Consider the following 22,128-nt stretch of genomic DNA (forward strand, 5'->3'; position numbering starts at 1 on the left):
GGCTCTGTCTCAAAAAAAAAAAAAAAAAAAGAAAGAAAAGAAAAGATGTTCTGTAGTGAGGCAGAACACTATTCATGCTGGCTGGACCTGCCACCCCTGGAAGCTATTCCCCTGACCAGACCCCTATGCTGGGGTGTGCTCCGGAGTTCTAAGTAGTACAGTGTGCAGGGCAGGGCAGAGGTAGGACACAAGCACTCTTCCAGTCCTCCCTCCCTGCCCTTGCCGACCCCCACTGAGTGGGCTCTTCGGTCAACAGATAACATCCCATCCAGGCCAGTGGAAGACCCCTGGAGAGGCCAGCAGGGACTGGCTGAAGTGGCTGTGCATGTGAAGGAGCCTGTAGTCCTTGGGCCCCGGACCCTGCAGGTGTCCTGGACTGTGAGTGTGGCACAGGGATGAGGTTAAGGGAAGGGATGATGGTGGGGATGGGAAGGCCTCCAGGAATGAATATGGGAGACTGGGAGGTGAGTGGCTAGTGAAGGTGGCATGAACAGAGGAGCAGCTGAGTGGGCCTGGAGGGCCTATGTGCCCTCACTCTCCCTCTCTGGTATGCTTGTCCTGTCTTCTACAGGTGGATGGCCCAGTCCAGCTGGTGCAAGGTTTCCGGGTGTCTTGGAGGGTAGGAGGCCCCGATGGGGGAAGCTGGACAGTGCTAGACATATGGTCCCCAAGCCAGCAAAGTACAGTGCTAAGAGGACTCACCCCAGGGACCCAAATCCAGATAAAGGTCCAAGCCCAAGGCCAGGAGGGGCTGGGAGCTGAAAGTCCCTTTGTGATCAGCAGCATTCCTGAGGAGGGTAAGGAGGGCCACAGAGCTGAGGGGTGGACAAGAGCAGGGGGGGGGGAGGATGGACATTTGCCAGGAGAGCAAGGTTAGTGGGTGCAAGGAGTGATGCTCTCAGTTTCTGAGATGTTAGAACAGGGAGGGTGAAGGTTGGGCCGGGGTAGGGGGGCAGCTTGCAATGATCCTCTGCGTCCTTCTCTTCATGCCGCACCCTGTCCCAGCCCCGAGCGGTCCCCCCCAGGGAGTGGCAGTGGCCTTGGGGGGCGATGGCAACAGCAGTATCACTGTATCCTGGGAACCTCCACTCCCCTCCCAGCAAAATGGGATTATCGTGGAATATCAGGTACAGGACTTGAGTAGGGACTGGAGGGAGAGTCGGGGCAGGCAGAAGGGAGAGGGAGGGTCTAGGGGGGCTAGGATTAGATTGGAGGGAACCTAGGACTGGCTTTGGGCTGGGAATGAGGTTCCGGGAGATGAGACAGGTTTCAGAGTGTTGTCTCCAGGTTCAGTTATGCATGACCAAGCCCCCTCTACCATTTGGAGCCTCGTTTCCCCGGGAGGCTGGAATCCCACTGACTCCCTAAATTCGGGACTTGGCCTCCCTAGATTTGGTGCCTGGGCAATGAGAGCCGTTTCCACCTTAACCAGTCTGCGGCAGGCTGGGCACGCTCTGTGATACTCCGGGGACTGCTGCCGGGTCTGCTGTACCGAACCCTGGTGGCGGCGGCCACCAGCGCTGGCGTAGGCGTGCCCAGTGCCCCCTTGTTGGTGCAGCTGCGTGAGTCCGGAGGGCGGGAGTGGGTGGGCCTGGCTCCAGAACTTGGGCTGGGAAGGTGTTGTGACAGTTGTGCCTGGGGGGTCCGGAATGACCTTCCCAGCTCCTGGGTTTAGGGCACTTCCTTCCCTTACTTCTCTGACCCCCACAGCATCCACGCCAGAATTGGAGCCTGGGCTGGAGGTGGGCCCTGGGCTGGCGGAGCGGCTGGCGAGGGTGCTACGGGAGCCTGCCTTCCTCGCGGGCAGCGGTGCCGCCTGCGGGGCGCTTCTGCTCGGGCTCTGCGCTGCCCTCTACCGGCGCCAGAGACAACGCAAAGAGCTCAGTCACTATACCGGTGAGAGCCGGCCCTGGGCGGCGCGCTAGGGCCCTGGAGTAGGCGGGGCCTTGGAAGGAGGCGGGCCCGAGAGAGGCATGGCTCCGCCCCTGGGCAGTGGGAGCGGGGTCGCACGGAGAGCTCAGCCTCTGGGGAGAGGCGGGGTACGCAAGGTGGCAGTGGGAGCTATCGGGATTGGGGAAGAGGGGAGGCATGACCTGGATCTGGGGAGAGGAGTAAGATTTGCCCCTAAAACCCCTTGAGTTGGGGGAGGCTTTGCAGCCCATTTTCGGAAAAGAAGGGGCAGTCCGGAGCCAACTCTCGGGCGGGCGGAGGGAGGGGGAGGGGCCTGACAAGAGTGAGTGTGGCCGGGACCCCAGGTCCTCATCTGTGAGGCGGGGACTGGATGCAAGGGTAGGGCCACCGAAACAGGCTATCTGAGTTCTGTTCAGTAAGGGACGTCTCTGGAGAGATTCTGAGGTCTCTGAGGTCAGTGGCTTCCAGTCTTGGTTGGCTACATATAGGAATTTGGGAGCTTTAGGAAAATACTGGTACCTAAGACTCACCTCCAGAAATCTGGTGAAATTGGTCCAGGATGCAACCCGAGTGGTAAATTGGGACCCGGGCCAAGGAATGGACAAACATAGGGATATTTCTGACCCTTCTCATTTTCCCTCTTCTTTCTCCCACGGGCTCCTTTTCGGAAGCCTCTTTTGCCTACACACCTGCAGGTAAGCCATCTCCACCCTGAGGGGTCCAGAGCCCCCAGCAAGGCTCTTCTCTCACTCATTCTCCCCTCACTGTCCTCAGTGTCCTTCCCACAGTCAGAGGGCCTCTGTGGAGCCAGTTCCAGGTAATTGTCTTAACGCATCTCCCAAGGATAATGGGAGAGACCACCCTCCTTCCTCTCCAGGCCTCACTACCTACCATGCTGACCATGTCCACCTCACACCCTCAGACACCATTCCTACTGCCTAGTGACTCTGCTGCCACCTGCCTTACCTTTGCCAGCCCCTCCAGGCTCTTGGTCCCCAATGCTCACCTGCTCTCCCTCAGGCCACCCATGGGCCTTGGCCCTGCCCCCTACCCCTGGCTGGCAGACTCGTGGCCCCACGCTTCTCGAAGTCCCTCAGCCCAGGAGCCCAGGGGAAGCTGCTGCCCCAGCAATCCTGACCAAGACGACAGATATTACAATGGTGAGGAATTCTAAGTCCCTCAGGGGCTCAGTTGGCCCCCAGCACACTTCTCTCGACCTCTTGGGGCAAACTGAAGGGAGCCAAGGAGTCCCAGTCTTCCTGAGGTTGGTCAGTCCCTGGGGAGGATGTGAGTCCAGGGAGCCTCTCTCCACCTGACATTTACCCTGGTTTGGGTTGTAAGGTGGGTGTGTGGGAAGAAGTTGATCTTGTGGGATCTCCTTTTGCCCTCCATTCTCCTGTTGTCCTCTATTTTTCTGTCTCTGCCCTCTGCCTCCTCCCCTCGGCCTCCCTCTTTCTCCTCCTCAGAAGCAGGAATCTCGCTATACCTGGCTCAGACAGCCCGAGGTACAGCCGCCCCTGGTGAGGGTCCTGTCTACAGCACCATCGACCCAGCTGGGGAGGAGCTTCAGACCTTCCATGGGGGCTTCCCCCAGCATCCCTCAGGGGATCTGGGCACCTGGAGCCAGTATGCCCCTCCAGAGTGGAGCCAAGCAGACAGTGGTATGACTCCAACTCCTAACACCCCCATTTTAGCCCTGACAAGAGTATCCCCAAAGAGTATCTGCTACGTGGACAGCACCTGTGGCTCAAGGACTGGAGGTGGAGGGTTCAAACCTGGCCCTGGCCCAAAACTGCAGCAGCAACAACAACAAAGCCTATCTGCTCCCTGACCTTCAGGCATGCAGAGCTCGAAATGTGCTTGGTACCATATCCCTCCCTACTTGGGCATCTGATGGAGGTAGAGGTATATGGTACCAAGGGCATCTGAAATCCCAGCCCTTTCTTCTGACATGTCTCATCTCTGGCTCTTTTTTGCTTGTCCTGGGGTTGTCACCATCCTACTGTCCTCAGGAGGCAGGGGAGGCAAAGTGAAGCTCCTGGGAAAACCTACACAGATGCCTTCTCTGAACTGGCTAGAGGCCCTGCCCCCACCTCCCCCTTCCTGTGAACTGACCTGCCTGGAGGGGCCTACAGAGGAGCTGGAGGGAAGGTAAGGATGTTCCTGGCTGCAGAGGCTCTAACGCCGGGTACCAGCCCCAGGGTTCCTGACGGGGATCAGAGATGCCGGCAGAGGAAGGGAAAGAGGCAGCAGGACTGCCAACTTCCCTCCTGCCTCTCTGCCCCCAGTTCAGAGCTGGAGGAGTGGTGCCCACCAATGCCTGAGAGAAGCCACCTGCCTGAGCCCAGCTCTAGTGGAGGGTGCCTGGCCGCTCCATCCCGAGGGGAAACTCCCTCTCCCACACCATCCTATGGACAGCAGTCCACAGCCACTCTTACCCCTTCACCTCCTGACCCTCCCCAGCCCCCCACTGATATGCCCCATCTCCATCAGATGCCCAGGTAGGGAGGTGCATGGTACAAAGCACACTGTGAGCCCTCATTACATATCTGTTCAGTGATTGGATGGATGGGTGGATGGATGGATCTGGGGATACAGAGTTCCCAGGGCTGTGTCAGGGTGGAAGTGGAGGCAGGAGCATGGAGGCTGACAAGGTCTCTCTCTCCCTTCACACTATCTCCATGGGAGTGACTCTGCAGGCTCCCTGAGGCATTTCCATCATAACTTTCCTCATGCTCCCCTAGCCTAGAGGGCCTTGTGGGGGACAGGCCATATCTTGTTCATCTAGTATTAGGCTGAGTGTCTGGCACAGTACCTGGTACATAGTAGGCACTTAGTTTTTGTGGTGGGAACAGATGCTGAGGCCTCTTGTCATTGCAGGAGGGTGCCCCTCGGGCCAAGTTCCCCTCTTAGTGTCTCCCAGCCCACTCTGGGTAGCCATGAAGGGAGGCCTGCTGGCCTGGGCTCTGGCCCCACAACCTCCCATCATCTCAGTGCCAGTCCTGCCCCTAGCACAGCCAGCAGCGCCCCAGGTGAGTCTGTAGAATCTCAACTCACCCCCTTCTTGTACTCCCTTCAATATTTTCTCCTCCTTACCCCAGGCTCCTCTTCTGATCCCCTCCCTTACCTGTTTCTTCCCTCATCTCCTAACTCTACAGGGAGAACCCGGCAGGTGCCTGGGGAGATGACTCCCCCACTTCAAGTACCCCGGGCTCGGATCCGGAAGAAACCCAGGGCTCTTCCTTACAGGAGAGAGCACAGTCCTGGGGGTGAGGTCCCATGGGCCTGGGAGATGGTGGCAGTCATGGGAACAGGCAGGGAACCTGGCCTCTGGAGAAAGGAGAATGTGTACCCAAATTGGGGCTGTTCCACCTCTGGGAGTAGAGGGTGGGAGGAGATTAGTGTCAGGAGAAGCAGGAGACTCAGCTGAAGACTGGTCCCTCCTCAGACTTGCCCCCACCACCCTTACCACCGCCAGAGGAAGAGGCCAACTGGGCTTTAGGGCTGAGAGCAGCAGGCAGCATGTCCTCCTTGGAGCAAGAGCGCAGTGGGGAGAGGAGAGTGGTACAGGCCATGCCCCTAGGGGCCCAACGGGGGCCCCACCCAGATGGTAAGGAGGGCTGGAGCAGGTGGGAAGGCTGCTGTCACAGGAGAAGGTGGCCTTTGGGACTGGAGGTTGACAGTTGTCAGATAGCTCATCCTTCTCTTCACATTGGCTCACACATTTAATCCATATCAAAAACTCCCTTTTCTCCCTAACCCTCTCCCCAGTCCCCAGAGGTACCCAAGTTATGTTTCTTCCAAGAACAGAAGGCCAGACGAGAGATGAATGTGATCTGGACTCTCTGTCCCCCAATCCCAAGGCTCCCTCTGCTCGGGAGCTCCCTACAGGGTTCTGAGCATGTCAAGGGCGCTCAGCTGAGCTGAGCACTCAGCTTCTCCTCAGCCTCCAACTGGCTGAGCCCTGTGCCTGCCCTTCAGTCTTCTCCCAGCGCTGGGATTGTGGTCGGGGTGGCAAGGTGGGTGAGCAGTGATGTTCTCTCCCTGCCTGGACCTGCCGCTCTTCCCTCTTATGCTGCAGAAGAGGCCTGGCCCCCATACAGCAGACCAAACTTCCTGCCGCGGGGCCAGGGCACCAGCACCTGTTCCACAGCTGGCAGCAACTCTTCAAGAGGCTCCAGCAGCTCTCGGGGCTCCCGGGGCCCTGGCCGGAGCCGCAGCCGGAGCCGGAGCCAGAGCCAGAGCCAGAACCAAAGGCCAGGACAGAAACGTCGAGAGGTGGGGTCTAGGAATCACAGAAAAATGAGGACAGAGGGCTAGGGAGGGTGGATGGAGAGGTGGCTGGAGATAGGAAGGCAGAAGAGTGTCAAAAAGAGGGGACCCACAGAGTGAGAGGGCAAGGAGGAATCCTGTAGAATAAACAGTAGGGGTAAGAGCAAGATGGCACATGAGAAAAGAGTGGGTACTCCCCATGGGAGAGCTGGACTGGAAGGGCAGGCCCTCCTGCAGCCTGTGTGCCCTGAGCCAGAGCTTTACAAAACAGTGTTTCTCTCTCTCTCTCTAGGACTCAAGATGACCCTCAAGGAGACAATGAGAATATTAGGAGTTCCACGGAGAAGGGAGTGGGAGCAGAGAGGCGCCGGGATGGGTGTCTCCTCCCTCCCACAGTGACCCGTGGGGCTCACTGAGGCCAGAGAACCAGCTTCTCTCTTTTCATCTCTTTGTAACTGAAGACTATTTGTATTATAAAAAACAAACAATAAAAATAATCTGATCAGAGCCCTGGGCCTTGTTCGGTTTTGTGCAGGATGTCGGGAAGAAAGGCACTGTGCAGACCTCTGTGTGGATGCACGCTGGCAGCTCCTGCTTCCCTTTGAACTTGGCCAAAAGCACTAGGTGAGGACAGGTGCTAGGAGAACTGACCTATGCTGCGCCCCAAGAAGCTGAAGATCGCCGTCCCCCAGTTACGTCCACAGAGACTTTTTGAATGGCCAATAGTGAGAAACTGGTCCCACCTTTGGAGAATAATGGCCTCCTCTGGGGTCCGTACTTTCCTGTAAGGAAATGTGACCCTCAAAATAAAAATAATTACATATTCAAAGACAGGAGGAGCTCATGAGGGAAACCCTAGGCAGGAAGGAAGAACATGTTTTATTAGACCTCCTGACTCCCTTACAGAGGGCATACGATTAGATTGGCTAGCACAGAATTGTTAAAACTTTTGGCTGTGAATGCCATAGTCCCCATCAGCACCCCACCCCCTGACGGCTTACCCACTCATTGGCCAGCTGGGGTTTTGCTTCCTTCTCCCTTGCTCCATCCTGGGCTTGTGCCTCCCCTAGACTCAGGGGCACGCCTTCTCTCCAAGTCCAGGCCTTGCCCTCTCCTGCTACATTCACCTCAGTATGTACAAATCCCTCCTTCCCCTTCAGTCTGGCAGATAGGGTTAGAATATTTTCTGGTATTTGTTTTGTTTTGTTTTGAGACAGAGCCTCAAGCTGTCACCCTGGGTAGAGTGCCGTGATGTCAGAACCCACAGCAACCTCAAATTCTTGGGCTTAAGCAATTGTCTTGCCTCAGCCTCCCAAGTAGCTGGGACTTTAGACACCCGCCCCAATACCCGGCTATTTTTTGGTTGTAGTTGTCACTGTTGTTTGGCAGACCCAGGCTGGATTCGAACCCACCAGCTCTGGTGTATGTGGCTGGTGCCTTAGGCCACTTGAGCTTCAGGCACCAAGCCAGGGTTAGCATATTTTCAAAAATAATTTTACCAGGAAGCTAAGAGAAAAACAAAATCTAAAAATGGAAAAACAAATAGAGAAGAATGGATGTGTATATGGGAGTTCTGATTCCTCCTGCAAAGACCAAAAAATCCAGCCCAGGCTGGCCTGATTGGAAGTGCCCAGTCCCTCTCATCCTGCCTTACTCAGCCTCGGAATTTAAGTGGCCTCTAGAAAGAATTGCTGGGTCCTGCTGGGCCCTCCCTAAAGGTATCTTCCCGTGGCCTTGGTCATGCTCTGTAGCAAACTACACCTATTTCTTAACTTGTATAACTGTGGCATCCCTTCTGACCTTTCTGTCACAGATCTACCTGCCCTCTGGTGGAGTTTTGTGGCTCAGGCCCTGAAGTCCTGTCCCAAGGTCCCATGTCTCTTTTCTGTTGTTTTGTTTGAAAGGTGTTCACTAGCCAACCGTTGCAGGTGGTTCTACCTATTTTGGAATTTAACTACTTTATCTATTTTAAGAGACCATCTGGGACAGCTGAAAGCAGTTGTCTTCTCAGGATAAGTTGCCAGGACCAGCAGACCCCGAAACGCCCCCACCTCTTCTTTTCCTAGATTCTGCTTAAAATCTAGTGGCTGAACATCATCCTCTCTCCAACTGCAGAACAGAAGTAAGTGATACTCCCCGAGTATCAATGAGTGCATAATCCCTCCCTAACTCAGGGAACTCTTGCTATCTCTCCAGGTGCCCACCCCCCCAAAGTGGTGCCCCAGGGAATGATCTCAAAGCACTCAAGTCTTTACAGTTTTATGGTATCAGATTTCTCAAGCTCATAATGACAACAATATGAGGAGGGGGCTTTTGTCTCCCATTCTCATACCTCCCTTCCTCCACCTTTCTCCCTAGACCCAGCCTTGAACTTTTGCCTTGACATGAGGTAGGGCCTCAGGTCTCAATGGCATTCTTCCATATTTTCCTTACATGGTGTGGATGGGGAGAGGCAGAGCTTGTCTGTAGAGAAGGGGCCCAGGTAAGGCTGAGAGAAGGCTCTGAGATGGTCCTTCCTCCACGGCCCTCTCTCACCAGTCACTGTTGTCGTCATCCTCCATGAAGATGGCTCCCCCACTTCTTGTGATGCAAGTGGGTGGGGAAAGCAGGAGACAGGGCTGCTCCTTTGGCCAAAACCAGCTGGTTGTGGGAGTGGGTGGACAGAGGAGAAAGGCAACATTTGGGAGTCAGGTGGAGGTGATGCTTTGCTCCCTGAGGGCTCCACATCTGCTTCATTCTTAGTTTGTTTTGCTTTCATTTGTTTTCACAATCTTGGAAGGAGAACTGTCCTGGAGGCCAGGGAAGGTGACCCACCAAGTGCAGAGAAGCACAGGCCAAGACCCACATGCCACAGCCTAGGCCTTGTGGGCAGACAGCAGAGATGGTTTTGATCCTCTTCTTGGCAGTCTCAGGAGCCCAGTTCATGAGGAATCTATGGAGGAAGCTGAAGGAGAGTAGGGTTATCTTCCTGTTCCTTCACAGTTCTGCCAGCCCTGGGCTTCCTATTGGCTTCTCTCCAAAACCCTCTGGTCAAGATGGCCACCTTAGCCAGGCAGACAGACACTTACCACCAGCCTTGGGCACAGGACAGCTGAAATGACTTTTCTGGGAAGAAATCCGAGAGTCAGGGGGCCAGGGAGGCAGCCCCCTTCTCAGCCGCTGGGTATGGTTGACCTCCATGTCCTCCAGCCAATCTGGCCTCCATTCCCACAGAGGAAGGGAGAAGGTAGGGGTCCGGAAAAGGTCATCTCGTGGAGAGGGAGGTGATGAGGCATCTGTCAGGGAGAGTAGAGGTATATATGGGGGTTCACTTTCAGCCTCTAGGGACTCATTTAAGACAGAAAGACTAGGACAAATTCACGGCATACACCCAGCCCCAAACATAACCTAGCCCCAGCTCAGTGGCCACATCCCCATGAGTCCACTGGTTTCCTTAAAAGAGCTCAAACTGTGTCATCCTGTCCAGCTGCGGCTATCTATTTGTACCCTCCCTTCCCTCTCTCATTCTCTGGGCATCCTTCTTCTCCTTCCATCATGAGCACATCTGTCCTGGATAATCCTTGCTCTCCCATGTACCACAGGCCTCAATCCTGGTTCTTCTTGAGGACACAGGTTAGAGCTAGGGATAGTAAGATGGGTGTGGGGATCTGACAGGGTGTGTGGGGAAGGGAGCCTTGAGCTACCTTCTGCTGACATGGAGACAATGGTCCCTCTCTGTGGGACAAAGCAGGGGTGAGTCTAGTGGCTTCCCAGCCCCAGCTGTGAACAGGGCACGAGGAAGAGTTGGAAAAGGCAGGAGCAATGTTTTCTAGAGACCAATATCTGGGTACCAGGAGAATCCTGGAGGTAGGGGATGGACCTGCAGTTGGCTGCCTGGAGCCTTCAGAGTTAGACAATTTGCTCTTGTTCTGTGGAATTTGCTCTTGACCTCAGATAAGTTAATAAACTTATCTTACAGTTTCCTCATTTGGAAAAGATCAATAAAAAATATTCCTCAGAGAGCTGTTAATATTTAATGTGTATAAAGCACTTATCCTAGTCCCTGGGATGTGTAGTTGTTCAATACCAACTAGCTGTTTTAACAATAATGATAAAAAGATGAAGATGTTTGAGAAGACTCATGTCTGGTTTGCGGAGTGGGGGCCAGGGGGTCTTATAGTAGCTGTGACCACTCTGAGGGCTGGCAGAGACGAGTAAGGTGGGATGATCTCACATACCCGTGAAGACACAGTCGGACTCCCTGGGCTCCAGACCAAAACCGAAGCTATCCACAGCCACAGCCAGGGCATGGGCAAAGTGGGCATCAGCGAGGAAGGAGCCATCGGAGGAGCTGACAAGGCTGGCTCTGGCACTGGGGGCATTGTCCTCTGAGGCCGAGCCCCAACCATTGGCCAAGGAGCCCTCGCTGGGGGTGGGGGTGGGGCAGGGCCGAGGTGGGAATAAGCCCCCCACTCCGGACCCCACTCCTCCTCCTGTCCTGCCCATGTCTGCTAGCTCTGAGGCTGTTGGTACGCTGATGTACCCGTAGGTGGTGGGGGGTGAAGGAGCCCTTGGCACAGGAGAGACACTGTTCCTAGAAAGAGGCAAAAAGGGAGGCAGCAATGGTGAGGGTGGGTGGGTGGTGCGGGAGCAGACACGGTGGAGGAAGGGTGGGATGGGAAGAGGGAAGTGCATTCCTGGAGCAAGCTCAGCCGTGGTTCTCAGGCCACTCACCTGGGGGTCTCCTCACCCTCACTGAGTTCCAGGCACAGGGCCACCTCCTCAGGCGTCAGCACGCTGTCCTGATCCTCACCCAGGGAGGACAGTGAAGAGCTGGACAGGCGACTGGAAGCTGGGCTGGGGCCAGACAGGGACGAGGCCTGGGGGCTGGAGGCGCCACTGGGGCTAAGGATGGGAATGGGGGCTGCTGGCAGCGGGACAGAGGATGGAGTTTGGTGCCTGATTGGGGGCAGAGACAATGGCAGCCTGGTCAGGGATGCTCTTCAAGTCCTTGTCCAGCCAGTCCTCCCCAGCCCAGCCAGTCCCAGCACACACTCCCCTCACCCCCAACCTGGCACTCTTGCCTCCTGAACCTGTGCCCTCTTACTGGGTCTGTTGACTCTGAGTGGGGGTTCCACCAGGAGAGCGGGGTGCTGGAGGGAGAGGGCGAGTAACCAGCTCATTTGAAGAACTACGGAGCTGCAGTCCCAGGGCCCGCCAGGCAACCAGAGCTCGGGGCACAGCTGCTGGGGAATGGTGGCCTGGGCATGAGAACAGTAGAGTCCCCATCAGCCCCAGAGCCCAGCTTGCCCACCTGTCCACCCAACACCTTTGGTTCCAACCTACCCTAGCCCCACCCACCCAGCCTCCCCAAAGCCAGGAGGAGAAGCCCACCAGAAGGGCCTTCCCCCCCACCTTCTCTCTCAGGGATGTCCCCCTCACCTGGGCTTTGGGAAAGGTTCTTGGAGCCTCTATTTCCCAACTCCCAGGCCTGCAGCTCCATGGGGCGGCTGGCTGGGAGCAGCGGGGAGCTGTTGACTTGGTGCAGCTCTGCAAAGCAAAGAGTCAGTGGGTGGGGGGCTTTCAGACCCCAACAGTAGGTTCTACCTTCAGCCTCGTGATTCAGTTCAGCCTGTTTGTCCCTACAGGAACTGCTGCCCTACCCAGCTAGCCTTTTTTTCTATTTTTAGTAGAAACAGGGTTTGGCTCTTGCTCAAGCTAGTCTCAAACTCCTGAGCTCAAGTAATCCACCTGCCTTGGCCTTCCAGAGTGCTAGGATTATAGGTGTGAGCCACTGCGCCCAGTCCCTACAATAGCTAGACGTTTTTCATCAAAGTTTCCTTTTGTACTTTGTCTGGTTTAGTATTTACTCATTTCCCTTAATTTTTGTGTGGTTCTCAGGCTACTCACCTGGAGGTCTCCTCACCCTCACTGAGTTCCAGGCACAGGGATGGGGCACAATTTCTGGTTAGTTCTCTAACTCTGTTATCATCAGTTTTGTCTTGTCTTGTACCTGACTCCTTAATTACATTCAGAAGTATGAGCACAGTTTGGTTTCTGAGTGGAAAAGGAAGGGAAAAAGCCAGGCCTGCAAAAGGCCATATTTATCCTAATCCATTTCATTTCGTCTAAGGGACCCTGGTAACAAAAGGATTCCTCTTGCCTCGATTGAAGTTACTTGGACTTTAGTTTCAATGCTATTTGAATAAACTAGGTGTGGTGGCTTACAGCTGTAATCCCAATACTTTGGGAGGCTGAGGCAAGAGGATTCCTTGAGGTCAGGAGTTCAAGACCAGCCTGAGCAAGAACAAGACCTCATCTCTACAAAAATAGAAAAATTAGCCAGGTGTCATGCCATGCACCTATAGTCCCAGCTACTTGGGAGGTAGAGGCAGGAGGATTACTTGAGCCCAGGAGTTTGAGGTTACAGTGAGCTATGATGATGCCACTGCACTCCAGCCTGGGCAACAGAGTGACACCTTGTTGGGGGAGGGGAGAGAGAGAAAAGAAGAAGGACGAGGAGAAGGAGAGGAAGGAAGGAAGGAAGGAAGGAAGAAGGAAGGAAGGAAGGAAGGAAGGAAGGAAGGAAGGAAGGCAGGCAGGCAGGCAGGCAGGCAGGCATGCATGCATCAAGATAAAAGACCCAATCTCACTGGGCACACTTGAATATACTGGGGGCAGTTATGATTGATGTAGAAAAAACCCAACTGAGGACAAATAATAAGAAAAAGGAACCATAAGGTTAATGGAAGAGGGGACACTGAGAGAGCCTGACAGTTTTAAAAATAGGAACATCTGCCTTTGGATGAGGTGGCAGCAGAAGAATGAACTCCATAGCTCTGGACAAGATAATGGCATGATCTTCTTGCTGCTGCCAAAGTCCTGGGAGCCAGAGGTGGAACATCAGGTGTCACTAGCCAAGGGGAATCATTGCAATTGTTCTAACCTGGGGCTGTGATGAGATGGGGCAGAGATGAGGAAGAAAGAAATAGGAGATGAAGTGAAGACCTAAACCACAGGTTAGGAAGCCTCATTTCAGAATTGAAACCCTTCTTAAGAACTGGCTGTAGAGGCTCAGCACCTGTGGCTCAAGTGGCTAAGGTGCCAGCCACATACACCTAAGGTGGCGGGTTCGAATCCAGCCCGGGCCCACCAAACAACAATGATGGCTGCAACCAAAAAATAGCCGGGCGTTGTGGTGGGTGCCTGTGGTCCCAGCTACTTGGGAGGCTGAGGCAGTAGACTCGCTGGAGCCCAGGCAGTGGAGGTTGCTGTGAGCTGTGATGCCACACTCTACCCAGGGGGATAGCTTGAGGCTCTGTCTCAAAAAAAAAAAAAAAACTGGCTGTAGAAAACCACTCACCTTTCCCCACAGGGTTATGTTCTAACAGGGGCTATACATGCTGTAAAAGTCAGCATCATTCTCCATACAAGGGCCGTTTGTTTGTTTGTTTGTTTGTTTTGAGACAGAGCCTCAAGCTATCGCACTGGGTAGAGTGCTGTGATGTCACAGCTCACAGCAACCTCCAACTCCTGGGCTTAAGCAATTCTCTTGCCTCAGCTTCCCAAGTAGCTGGGACTACAGGGTCCCACAATGCCTGGCTATTTTTTGGTTGTAGGTGTCATTGTTTGGCAGGCCCAGGCCAGATTCAAACTTGCCAGCTCTGGTTTATGTGGCTGGTACCTTAGCTACTTGAGCTACAGGCGCAGAGCCAAAGGCTGTTTTTTTTTTTTTTTTAAGTGAGACTTATTCAACCTCTTTTTAGCTTGTTTTCCATTATCACTGAGGATTTACAATATAAAAGCTCTGAAGCAAAGTTAGTAAGAATGCTAGCTTTGCTAACATTTACAGTCACAATATTCCAGGTAATGAACAAGTTCTTACTCTTAACTCATCTTTGCTTAATAAAAGTTGGATTGTATTCACTTACAAAAAAGAATTGCCCGTAGAACATTTGCTAGGTCTTATTAATCAGTACAGGAGGGTCATGAAGATGACAGGTAGAGTGCAAGCCAGGGTTTTGAACACTAGAACAGGGTAGCACAGAGAGAGAATAGAATTGTCCAAGAGAGCTGAGATATCCAGAGTAGCCTTCAGAGCCATCCCGACTTCAAATTTGAGTTCTGTGGCTTATTACTTGTGAAATTTTAAACAAGTGACCTAAGCATCCCAACCCTCTTTCTTCTCCATAAAATTAGAGAAATAATACCTGGGTGAGAGTTCAGCGAAACAGCAAATATAAGCCAAGCACTTTGTGTAGTGATTTTCAAAGTGGGAGCTATGAGAGGACTTTAGATGTGCCGTGAACATTTTTAAAGATCATTAATTAAATTATTTTCAAAAGAAGTTCAGCCTGGGTGCAGTAGGTCTGTCCTGTAATACTAACACTCTGGAAGGAGGCCGAGGTGGGTGGATCCCTTGAGCTCAGAAGTTTGAGACCAGGCTGAGAAAGAGTGGGACCACATCTCTACTAAAAATAGAAAAACTAGCCAGGTGTGGTGGCACACACCTGTAGTTCCAGCAACTTGGGAGGCTGAGGCAAGAGGATCTTTTGAGCCCCAAAGTTTAAGGTTTCTGTAAGATAGGATGCCACAGCATTCTATCCTGGGTACAGAGTGAGACTCTGTCTTGAAACAAAAACAAAAACAAAAACAAAAGTTCAAAGCACAGTAAGTATATTCTTTTTTTCACTCTTTTTTTCCATCAACATAATTTAAGTATGACATGGAGGTTTAACTACAGGTTCAAGTGTGCCATGAGATAAAAAAGGTTGAAAAACATTGGCCAAGCACATAGCATTTGTTCAAGAAATGGAGACCATGCTTATTTCTCTCTGGAAAGTCAAAGCAAACAGCTGGAAGACAGGAGAGAAATCTGTGTAGAAAGAAATACCCATTCTTCTCTGAGAAGTGAATCACATGAGTCAGTGCCCAAGCACACCTGTACACAGTGCACAAGGCGATAAAAGCACACCTGTACGTAGTGTACAAGGAGATAAATTCATGGCAGCCTGAAGCTTTGTGCCAGTAGCAGTCACGTCCTGCCAGGCACTAGCATCACTTGTACGCTTGTCAACACTTGTTAGACAACCTCAGAAGGCAAGGGCTGTGTTTGGTATCATTTCAGTCCCCTATGTCTGGCATGCAGTGGTGCTTATTAAATGTTGGCTGTAGCTCATCTCATTTGACCTGAGATGAGCATACTCCCAGCTGAGTGATAGGTCCTCATGTCCCCAGACAGGAGAATGGGAGCTTCTGAGGCCTGCAGCCCACCGCTGGCTTTGAGGCCAACAGGCCTCTTCCCCCACCCTCCACATTCCCACTCCTGGGCCCCCCCGATTACCAATTCAGGTTATGTCTAGTCTTCCTATCCTTACCCTGCTTCCTTTTGGCCTTCCAAGCCTGTGCAGGAGCCAGAGACATGTGTGGAGAAGAGAGTCCCCTGTGACTGCAGAGGCTGTCTGAACTGGGCCAGGGGCTGGAGAGCCGGGCCAGCTGGGGTGGGAGGCGCCTGACAGCTGGGGCCTGGGGTCTCGGAGGGGCTGGGGAGCTGGAGGGCAGCTCAGCAATGAGGGAGCCATAAAAAGTGCTGGTGTCTGGAAGCAGGGGCACACCAGGGCTTCGGGGGTCCCAGGAGATCACTGCGATAAAAACATCAGGAGGAATTATGGTGAACGCCTCTCACTCTCCATCCCTGGGATCCCTGCACCCCAGCCAGGCCTTCATCCCTACTGGACATGCTCACAGGAGCGACGACTGTCTCCTGGGTCCCGGGGGTCCATGCCCAGCCGACTGTTGAGGCTGCTGCTACTGCTCAGGTCCCGGGAGCCAGAGGTGGAACGCCAAGTGTCTGCCAGCCAGGGAGAGTCGCTGTGATCCATTCTGGGGCAGTGGAGGGTGGGGACACAGGGAAATTGAGACCGTAATTGGCTAAGACCCCCAGCTCCAAGAGTAGCAGCAGGGGTTGAGGAGATGGCTGGCTTTATCCTTACTACCACTTTGCAGCCCTTCACAGACTCCTGACCTGGTGTCCCAAACTCAGCAGCCCTTTCTATCCTGGGATCAAGGGAACTCCAAGTTGGCCAGAGCAATGAGGTATTAATGAGGAACAGCTGTGTGTGCTGAGCTGCAAAGAACAGCTCTGAAGCCAGACAAACCTGCTTTGAAAATCCCTATCTGCCGCAGTTTAGCTGTGCAAACCTAGACCAGGAAATCATTTAGCCTCTCTAAGCCCTGGTTTCCTCATCTGTAAAATGGCAACAGCAACCATAAGGTTCTCCACAGTCAAGGCTGGTGCTGTGAGTTTTAATGAGGAAATGAGAGATCACTCAGCTGGCAGAGCTGTAGCTTGCTGCATGGATGCTGGCCTGAGCAATCCTTTAAGAACAGCCACTTTTCTGCTTGAAACCTTCAATGGCTCCCCATTGACCAAGAAAGAGCCCAGGCACCCAGCATGGCGAATGGGGCAGGCCCTCCTCAGCCTGGCTTCCAATTTCCTAACTTTATCCTTTGCTCTAATCCAGCGGTTCTCAACCTGTGGGTCAAGACCCCTTTGTGACAACGCAGGCATTAGGAAGGTTGAGAACCACTACTCTAATTCATCTCATGTTCTCTGCCCCAGCGGGAACTTTTCCAAATGGCTTGTCTTTCCCTGTGGTGGTAGCAGGCTGCTACTTGCTGGTCCAAGTAGTCACTGTCGAAGTAAATGTAGAATCTTCACTTCCCCCCCGCATCCCTCACCCATTCCGTATATCTTATGCAGGCTAAACACAGCATTGTACTCATATGCTCTCATGCCTGCCGCTGCCTATGCTGAGCATTCCTGGCACATGGAGATTACTCTAAGGGAATGAATAAACCAGAATGCATCTCCCTCAAGGATAAGGGAGGAGGTCGAAGGGGAGCCAGAGAAAGTTCAGGGCAGAGCAGACAAAGCCCAGAAGGTAGGTAGAAGAGAGAAGCCAGTGAGCACAGAAAAACTCAGGCACACAATTCCAGCCAGCTTGGAATCTTGCTCTGGGCTGAGAATCTGACAGCAAAATGGCAACCCTAGGCCTATATGTATCTGGCACATAGTAGGTGCTTGATAACGTCTGTTGATAGATACAGACCTGGAGTGTGAAGCCTCTCAGAGGAAATTCTACCAAGACAAAGAGCCAAGAAAGCAGGCAGAGAGATAAAATGGTTATTGCGTGTAAAACTCAGCCAATAGGAGAAAAAAGGATGTGCTCTTTCTTAGTCTCACAACCACAGACTGGCTCTGGCAGCTAATCCCACTTGGAGCAGAAGTGCCTACAGTCAGTCTGGCTCTGGTTTTGAGAACAAAGAGGAAAAATCTATGATGTAGGGGCCGAACGCCCTCTGCTGGAGCTGTGGGTGAGCTCTTTCCTATGGTGCAGGAAAGAGCTCAGATTTACCGAATGCAAAGTACAGAGAACTTTAGACCTTAGAGCTGGTCAGGTGCTTATTCTCTACTCAACAGGGTAAGAAAGTAGGAGCAGGGGGTGTGGGTTAATGAGAGGTGGCTGACAAGAGCACTGGATCAGGGGTTCAGGAGGCCAGCTACTCATTGTGCAGCCTTGAGCAAAGTCACTTACATTTTATGAGTCTCAGTTTACTTGCCTGTCAAGTGGTATGATAGAAACATTAATGAAAAGGAAAGGAACACTCACTCGGAGCTTGGGAGAGATTCAAGTTCTAGGGTCTTGATTAGCACCCCATTCAATTCTCTGTCCTAGCCCCACTGCCCCTGGGTACCCCCATTTCCCCATCTCAAGCACTTTCATCTCTCACCTGTGTTTTAGGATAGCGTCCTCACTGGTGTACCTGTACAGACCTGGAAGAAGGGAGGAGGAAGGCTAAATCCAGAGCCTTCATCACCTGTCCAGGTATCTAAAGCCCCTGCAGTGTTATGGCTGAACCCAGGAGAGGCCTGACCATCTTGGGGTCTCCCTCAATTCTCACCCGGGCCCAGGTGCACTGCAGCTCGGCGCCGGCGGTGGATACACACAGCAGTGCCCAGCAGCAGCAGCCAGAGAATAACACCGCTGCTGGCAATGATCTCTGGCCGCCTCAGCAAGGCCCTCAGCTGCTCCAGGGTCCAGAGACCATGTTCACTGGGTTCTCGGCTGGCTCGCTCCACGGCCTGCCCTGTGTGGGATGCAGAGCTCAGGCAAAGGGCCAAGTGAGGCAGTGAGGGTCCCACAGACAAGCAGGAGAAGCTAGAAGTGTGAGGCAGGAGTGGAAGGTGGGAATGGGGGTTGACGGTATGGCTGGGGCCTATGGGCACTGCCCTCACCTAAAAGGAGGCACACAGGGCTACTGGGCTCTCCAGCCCCAGCGCCTGTGACTGCAGCCACTTGCACACAGTAGGAGCCTGGCACGTGGGTGGCGATTTCCAGCTGGGTCTGCTGTCCCACGACAGTCCAGTTGGCTGGGGGCAGGGAGGTGTTGCCCAGGCTCCAGACCTGAGGCACAAGCAAAGGTGAGCAGCCACTCCAGGCACCATCCCAGCAGCTGTACCCATAATTTGCAGTCAGACTCCAAGAATGTGGTTGACCTTTCTGGCCATCTATCCCGGAGCATCTATAATGCACCCACACTTCCTGTTCCCCTCTCTTCTATGCAGGGAGAGAGACTTCTCTGTAGACCAACAGAAAAAGGGCGAAAGGGATCTGCTAAAACACGCCTAAGACTAATGGCTGTGCCATTCAGCAGGCTCCAGAATCACCTGGAGGCTTGCTAAAACACAGCTTGCTGGGAGCTTCTGATTGAGCAGGCTGTGTCTTCCTAATAAGTTCCCTGGTGGCTGGTCCAGGAGCCACACTCTCAGAGTCACATAGAGGCTGGCTTGTTTCCTGTTCTGTTCTTTTACTTATTACCTTAGCCTCACTTTCCATGTATGTAAATTGGGGACTAGGGTAGACTTTGAGGTGAGGTGATATGAGATCGTGGAGGTAAAGTGTTTGGCAGGGTCTGGGAGAGAGTAGGTCCTGACTCAACAAAAGTAAGTTCCCTTTGCTTCTCTACACAGGCATTCTCAATGCCCAGAACAAGACTATGCAGGATTCCAGGGAGAAAAGAGGCCCTGGTACCACTAGGAAGGGCTGTGTCAGCTTGTATTGGGTACCTGGTAGCCACGGATGATGCCATTATGGTTTTCAACAGGTGGTGGAACCCAGCTCACAAGGACACTGCCATTGCCAGGTTTTAGGGTCACCTCCTGGGGTGGGGCACTGGGCACTGGAGGGGAAGAACAGAGGCTGTAAGGGATACTGAGGAAAAGGAGTCTAGGGAATAATTCTGGAATGGTGGACACAGAGCCCCAATTGTCAAGCCCCCCCTCCCCCCAGTTCTGCTTGCCTGACCAGGACAGAAGCAAGTTCAGTAGAACCCACTCTCCCTCCCAGACTGGAGTTGGATAGTCTACGGGCCCCCAAATAAAAAGGAGCCAGAGAGGATATTGTTGGGCTCTGGTGGGATCAATCAACCCCTGACCTTGTTCTGGCAGCCTCAGGAGCAGCACGTTGCTGTCAGGGCCCCGAGCCCGGCCGGAGGATGGTCTCACTTTGAACTCATAGTCTTGGCCCCAGTGGAGGCCCCCAAGCTCTGCGCTCTGCCAGCCGGCAAGCAGTGCCTCTGCCCAGGGAGCTCCCTCGTCTCCTCGGCCGGTCTGGGCCCTGAACAAGGCTGTGTAAGACTGAGCAGGTGCAGCAGGGCCACTCACCTGGGGAAGAGGTGGAAGGAAGGGCAAGGAGTCAGGGAGCTCATGGCCAGACCTCTCCTCAGCTGTGGACCCGCACTCACCCTTAGGATCTGGCCTCACCTTCCAACTAAGCCACACAGCAGGCCCAGGCTTGGGGATCTTTGCAGGGTCTGGCTTTAGCAGGGTCACGTTTTCCAGCTGTATGCGCACGGCCAGAAGCTCCAGAGGCTCTGTGAGGAGCATATGGCTGGCATGGAGCCCATAGACCAGAGTGATAGAACTGAGGAATGGAACATCCCCCAGCCAAACTCCCAGAGTCCCAGGTTTGGAGCACTCCTATTTTTACTCTAGCACAGGGGAAACTTTCCCCACATGAGGCCCCCACCACTCTGACCCTTGTCCCCAGGCTGAGGCCCACACACCCTAATCCCAGCTGGCCTGCATTTTAGCTGACCTGACCCCCTGCCCTTACCCTGGACAGATACCCTGGCTGCTCGGCTCTCCCGCTGTCCTGCGTTGTTGGTGGCCACACACATATAAGTCCCTGCATCACTCTTCTCGGCTCTTGCCATTAGCAGGGAACCCCTGGACACCTATCAGGGCAGGTGCACTGTGAAGTCTCCCATGTGGGGAGGGTCTCAGAGTCTGGAGGGAAGCTGAGACCTTCCTCCCCTCCCCTCCTCAAATTCTTCCAGGGGCTGTAGGGCTAGAGGGCAGGCCAGTTCCTCAGGGTGTGTTGAGTCATGTAGGGGAAGGGTATACTCACCGAGTGCCGCCCTGGGTGGAGGGCTAGGGGTTTCCCATCTTTCCACCATGAAACTGTGGGCTCTGGGTGGCCCCACGGTGGTCCACATTCCAGAATCACCTGCTCACCCACCAGGGCCACTGTGTCCTGAGGCTGGATCTGGAAATCCTCCCGGAGGACTATTAGGAGGACGCAGGGTTGACAGGGAGCAGGGCCCAGCCTCCCACTCCCTCCTCTACCACACTTGCCCCCATTGTACTTTGCCACCTCCCCGGCTTTCCATCCAGGGCTACCTCAACCCAGCTCTCCCTCCCGAGTCTCCCAGCCCAGGCCTCTGCTTGCTCACAGAGTCCCCTCGAACTTGACTCAACCTGGTATCTCAGTCCAAGTTTGCCCTTCCCACCCGGTCTGCCCCCAGGCCTCACCAGCCATGGATAGCCGAGCGCCTTGGCTGACCACTGTGCCTAGGTGGTTGCTGGCCTCACAGGTGTAGATGCCCAGGTCTCTGGGTAGGGCCTGGTCATCATGGGCGTGTCCCTGGGTGGGAGGCCGCAGCAGCAGGAGGGTTCCATCAGGTAGGAGGTGATGTGGGTCTGGGGGCACCATACTCAGGGGCTGCCCATTCCGCAACCAGCGGATGGTGGGAGGCGGCTGGCCTGAGGCTCGGCAGCTCATCCTGGCCGGGCCAGAGCCCTGGAGCAGCTGGTCCTGGGGGTGGACTAGGATCTGGGGTGGGGAGTCCTGAGCCATGCCTCCTGGGAGGGAGGGAAAAACAGCAGAGCCCCATCTGACCAGCACTGAGGCCCCAAATCCCTGCCCTTGCCCCATCTGTCTTCTATTGTGTGCAAGTTTGCCGATGGGAGAGGGCCTGTGTGCACAGCATTCAGGCCGAGGCTCGCCTGCTCTCCCCTCTTGCTCTCTCTATGTCATGAGTATGCACACAAGTACACACCACCACCACCATCATCACCATCATCATCATCTATGGTACCTCCCCACTGCAGAACGGAAGCAAAGGACCCAGTGAGCCCCTTCTGCCCTGACCGGGTCTTGGAGCGAGGAAGCATGGACCAGGAAGGGGGGCCACACTCACCAGTGAAAAGCAGGAGCAGGAGGGGTAGGGGCTGCCCAGCCCCCAAGAGGCTCACTCCTCCAGAGCCCATGGCTGCTCTCAGGCCTCTGTCCTCATCCCAGGCACTCTGTCTTACTGCTCTGAGCTCACAGCCAAGAGGGAAGGAGGGGCGGGGTGGGGTGCTGGTGGTTGTTTGTGACCGAGACTGCCCTAGGAGGGAAGCGGCTTTGAGGAAACCGATGCTTCCTGCCTGGCCCTCAGTGCCTTGGAGAACTGGGAGGAGACCAGAGGCGAGAAACTATCTGACCTTGGCCCTTAAGCCATCGCCCCAGCCCTAACTTCAGCCCTAAGGTTCATCTTATGGTCTGGTCTGAGACCTCTTAAAGGAAATCCTCACATTAGCCATAACTCCAACCATAGTCTTAATGCTTTAGCCCTAAAACT

General features: G+C 54.1%; 2 protein-coding genes across 2 annotated transcripts in view; one reads left to right on the top strand and one right to left on the bottom strand.

Annotated features, from left to right (window-relative positions):
* ROBO3 (roundabout guidance receptor 3) overlaps positions 1-8,553 on the top strand; it is an 18,612-nt gene extending 10,059 nt beyond the window's left edge. The window contains exons 13-28 of the mRNA XM_012809536.2: positions 257-378; positions 572-797; positions 1,006-1,127; positions 1,391-1,562; positions 1,711-1,896; positions 2,583-2,606; positions 2,686-2,728; positions 2,932-3,071; positions 3,378-3,572; positions 3,924-4,062; positions 4,200-4,412; positions 4,792-4,943; positions 5,070-5,180; positions 5,360-5,521; positions 5,993-6,189; positions 8,542-8,553. Of these exons, the coding sequence (XP_012664990.2) occupies positions 257-378; positions 572-797; positions 1,006-1,127; positions 1,391-1,562; positions 1,711-1,896; positions 2,583-2,606; positions 2,686-2,728; positions 2,932-3,071; positions 3,378-3,572; positions 3,924-4,062; positions 4,200-4,412; positions 4,792-4,943; positions 5,070-5,180; positions 5,360-5,521; positions 5,993-6,189; positions 8,542-8,553 (2,216 nt within the window). The remainder of the gene's footprint in view (positions 1-256; positions 379-571; positions 798-1,005; positions 1,128-1,390; positions 1,563-1,710; positions 1,897-2,582; positions 2,607-2,685; positions 2,729-2,931; positions 3,072-3,377; positions 3,573-3,923; positions 4,063-4,199; positions 4,413-4,791; positions 4,944-5,069; positions 5,181-5,359; positions 5,522-5,992; positions 6,190-8,541) is intronic.
* Positions 8,427-21,791, bottom strand: ROBO4 (roundabout guidance receptor 4). The gene is made up of 18 exons (XM_023517318.1): positions 21,706-21,791; positions 21,038-21,367; positions 20,634-20,791; positions 20,340-20,460; positions 19,988-20,097; positions 19,660-19,888; positions 19,292-19,404; positions 18,461-18,629; positions 18,127-18,312; positions 17,956-17,998; positions 15,908-16,044; positions 15,540-15,803; positions 11,605-11,712; positions 11,270-11,423; positions 10,897-11,121; positions 10,401-10,756; positions 9,252-9,458; positions 8,427-9,127 (listed from the first exon to the last, which is right to left on the bottom strand). Exons 1-18 carry the CDS (start codon positions 21,773-21,775, stop codon positions 9,105-9,107), a joined length of 3,003 nt encoding a protein of 1,000 aa, XP_023373086.1. The 5' UTR covers positions 21,776-21,791; the 3' UTR covers positions 8,427-9,104.
* Between the last annotated feature and the right edge of the window lie 337 nt (positions 21,792-22,128).

Source organism: Otolemur garnettii, unplaced genomic scaffold, assembly GCF_000181295.1.
Source record: "Otolemur garnettii isolate 467f Iridium unplaced genomic scaffold, OtoGar3 scaffold00108, whole genome shotgun sequence".
NCBI lineage: Eukaryota > Metazoa > Chordata > Mammalia > Primates > Galagidae > Otolemur > Otolemur garnettii.

Bases quoted from the DNA above. Each gene is read 5' to 3' on its own strand.
- ROBO4 (XM_023517318.1), bottom strand. From the start codon at position 21,775: ATGGGCTCTGGAGGAGTGAGCCTCTTGGGGGCTGGGCAGCCCCTACCC. The intron at 20,098-20,339 runs GTAAGGGCAGGG...TGCTCCTCACAG, and splicing joins AGCCAGGGTATCTGTCCAGG to AGCCTCTGGAGCTTCTGGCC. The intron at 10,757-10,896 runs GTGAGTGGCCTG...GCCTCTTTCTAG, and splicing joins GAGGGTGAGGAGACCCCCAG to GAACAGTGTCTCTCCTGTGC.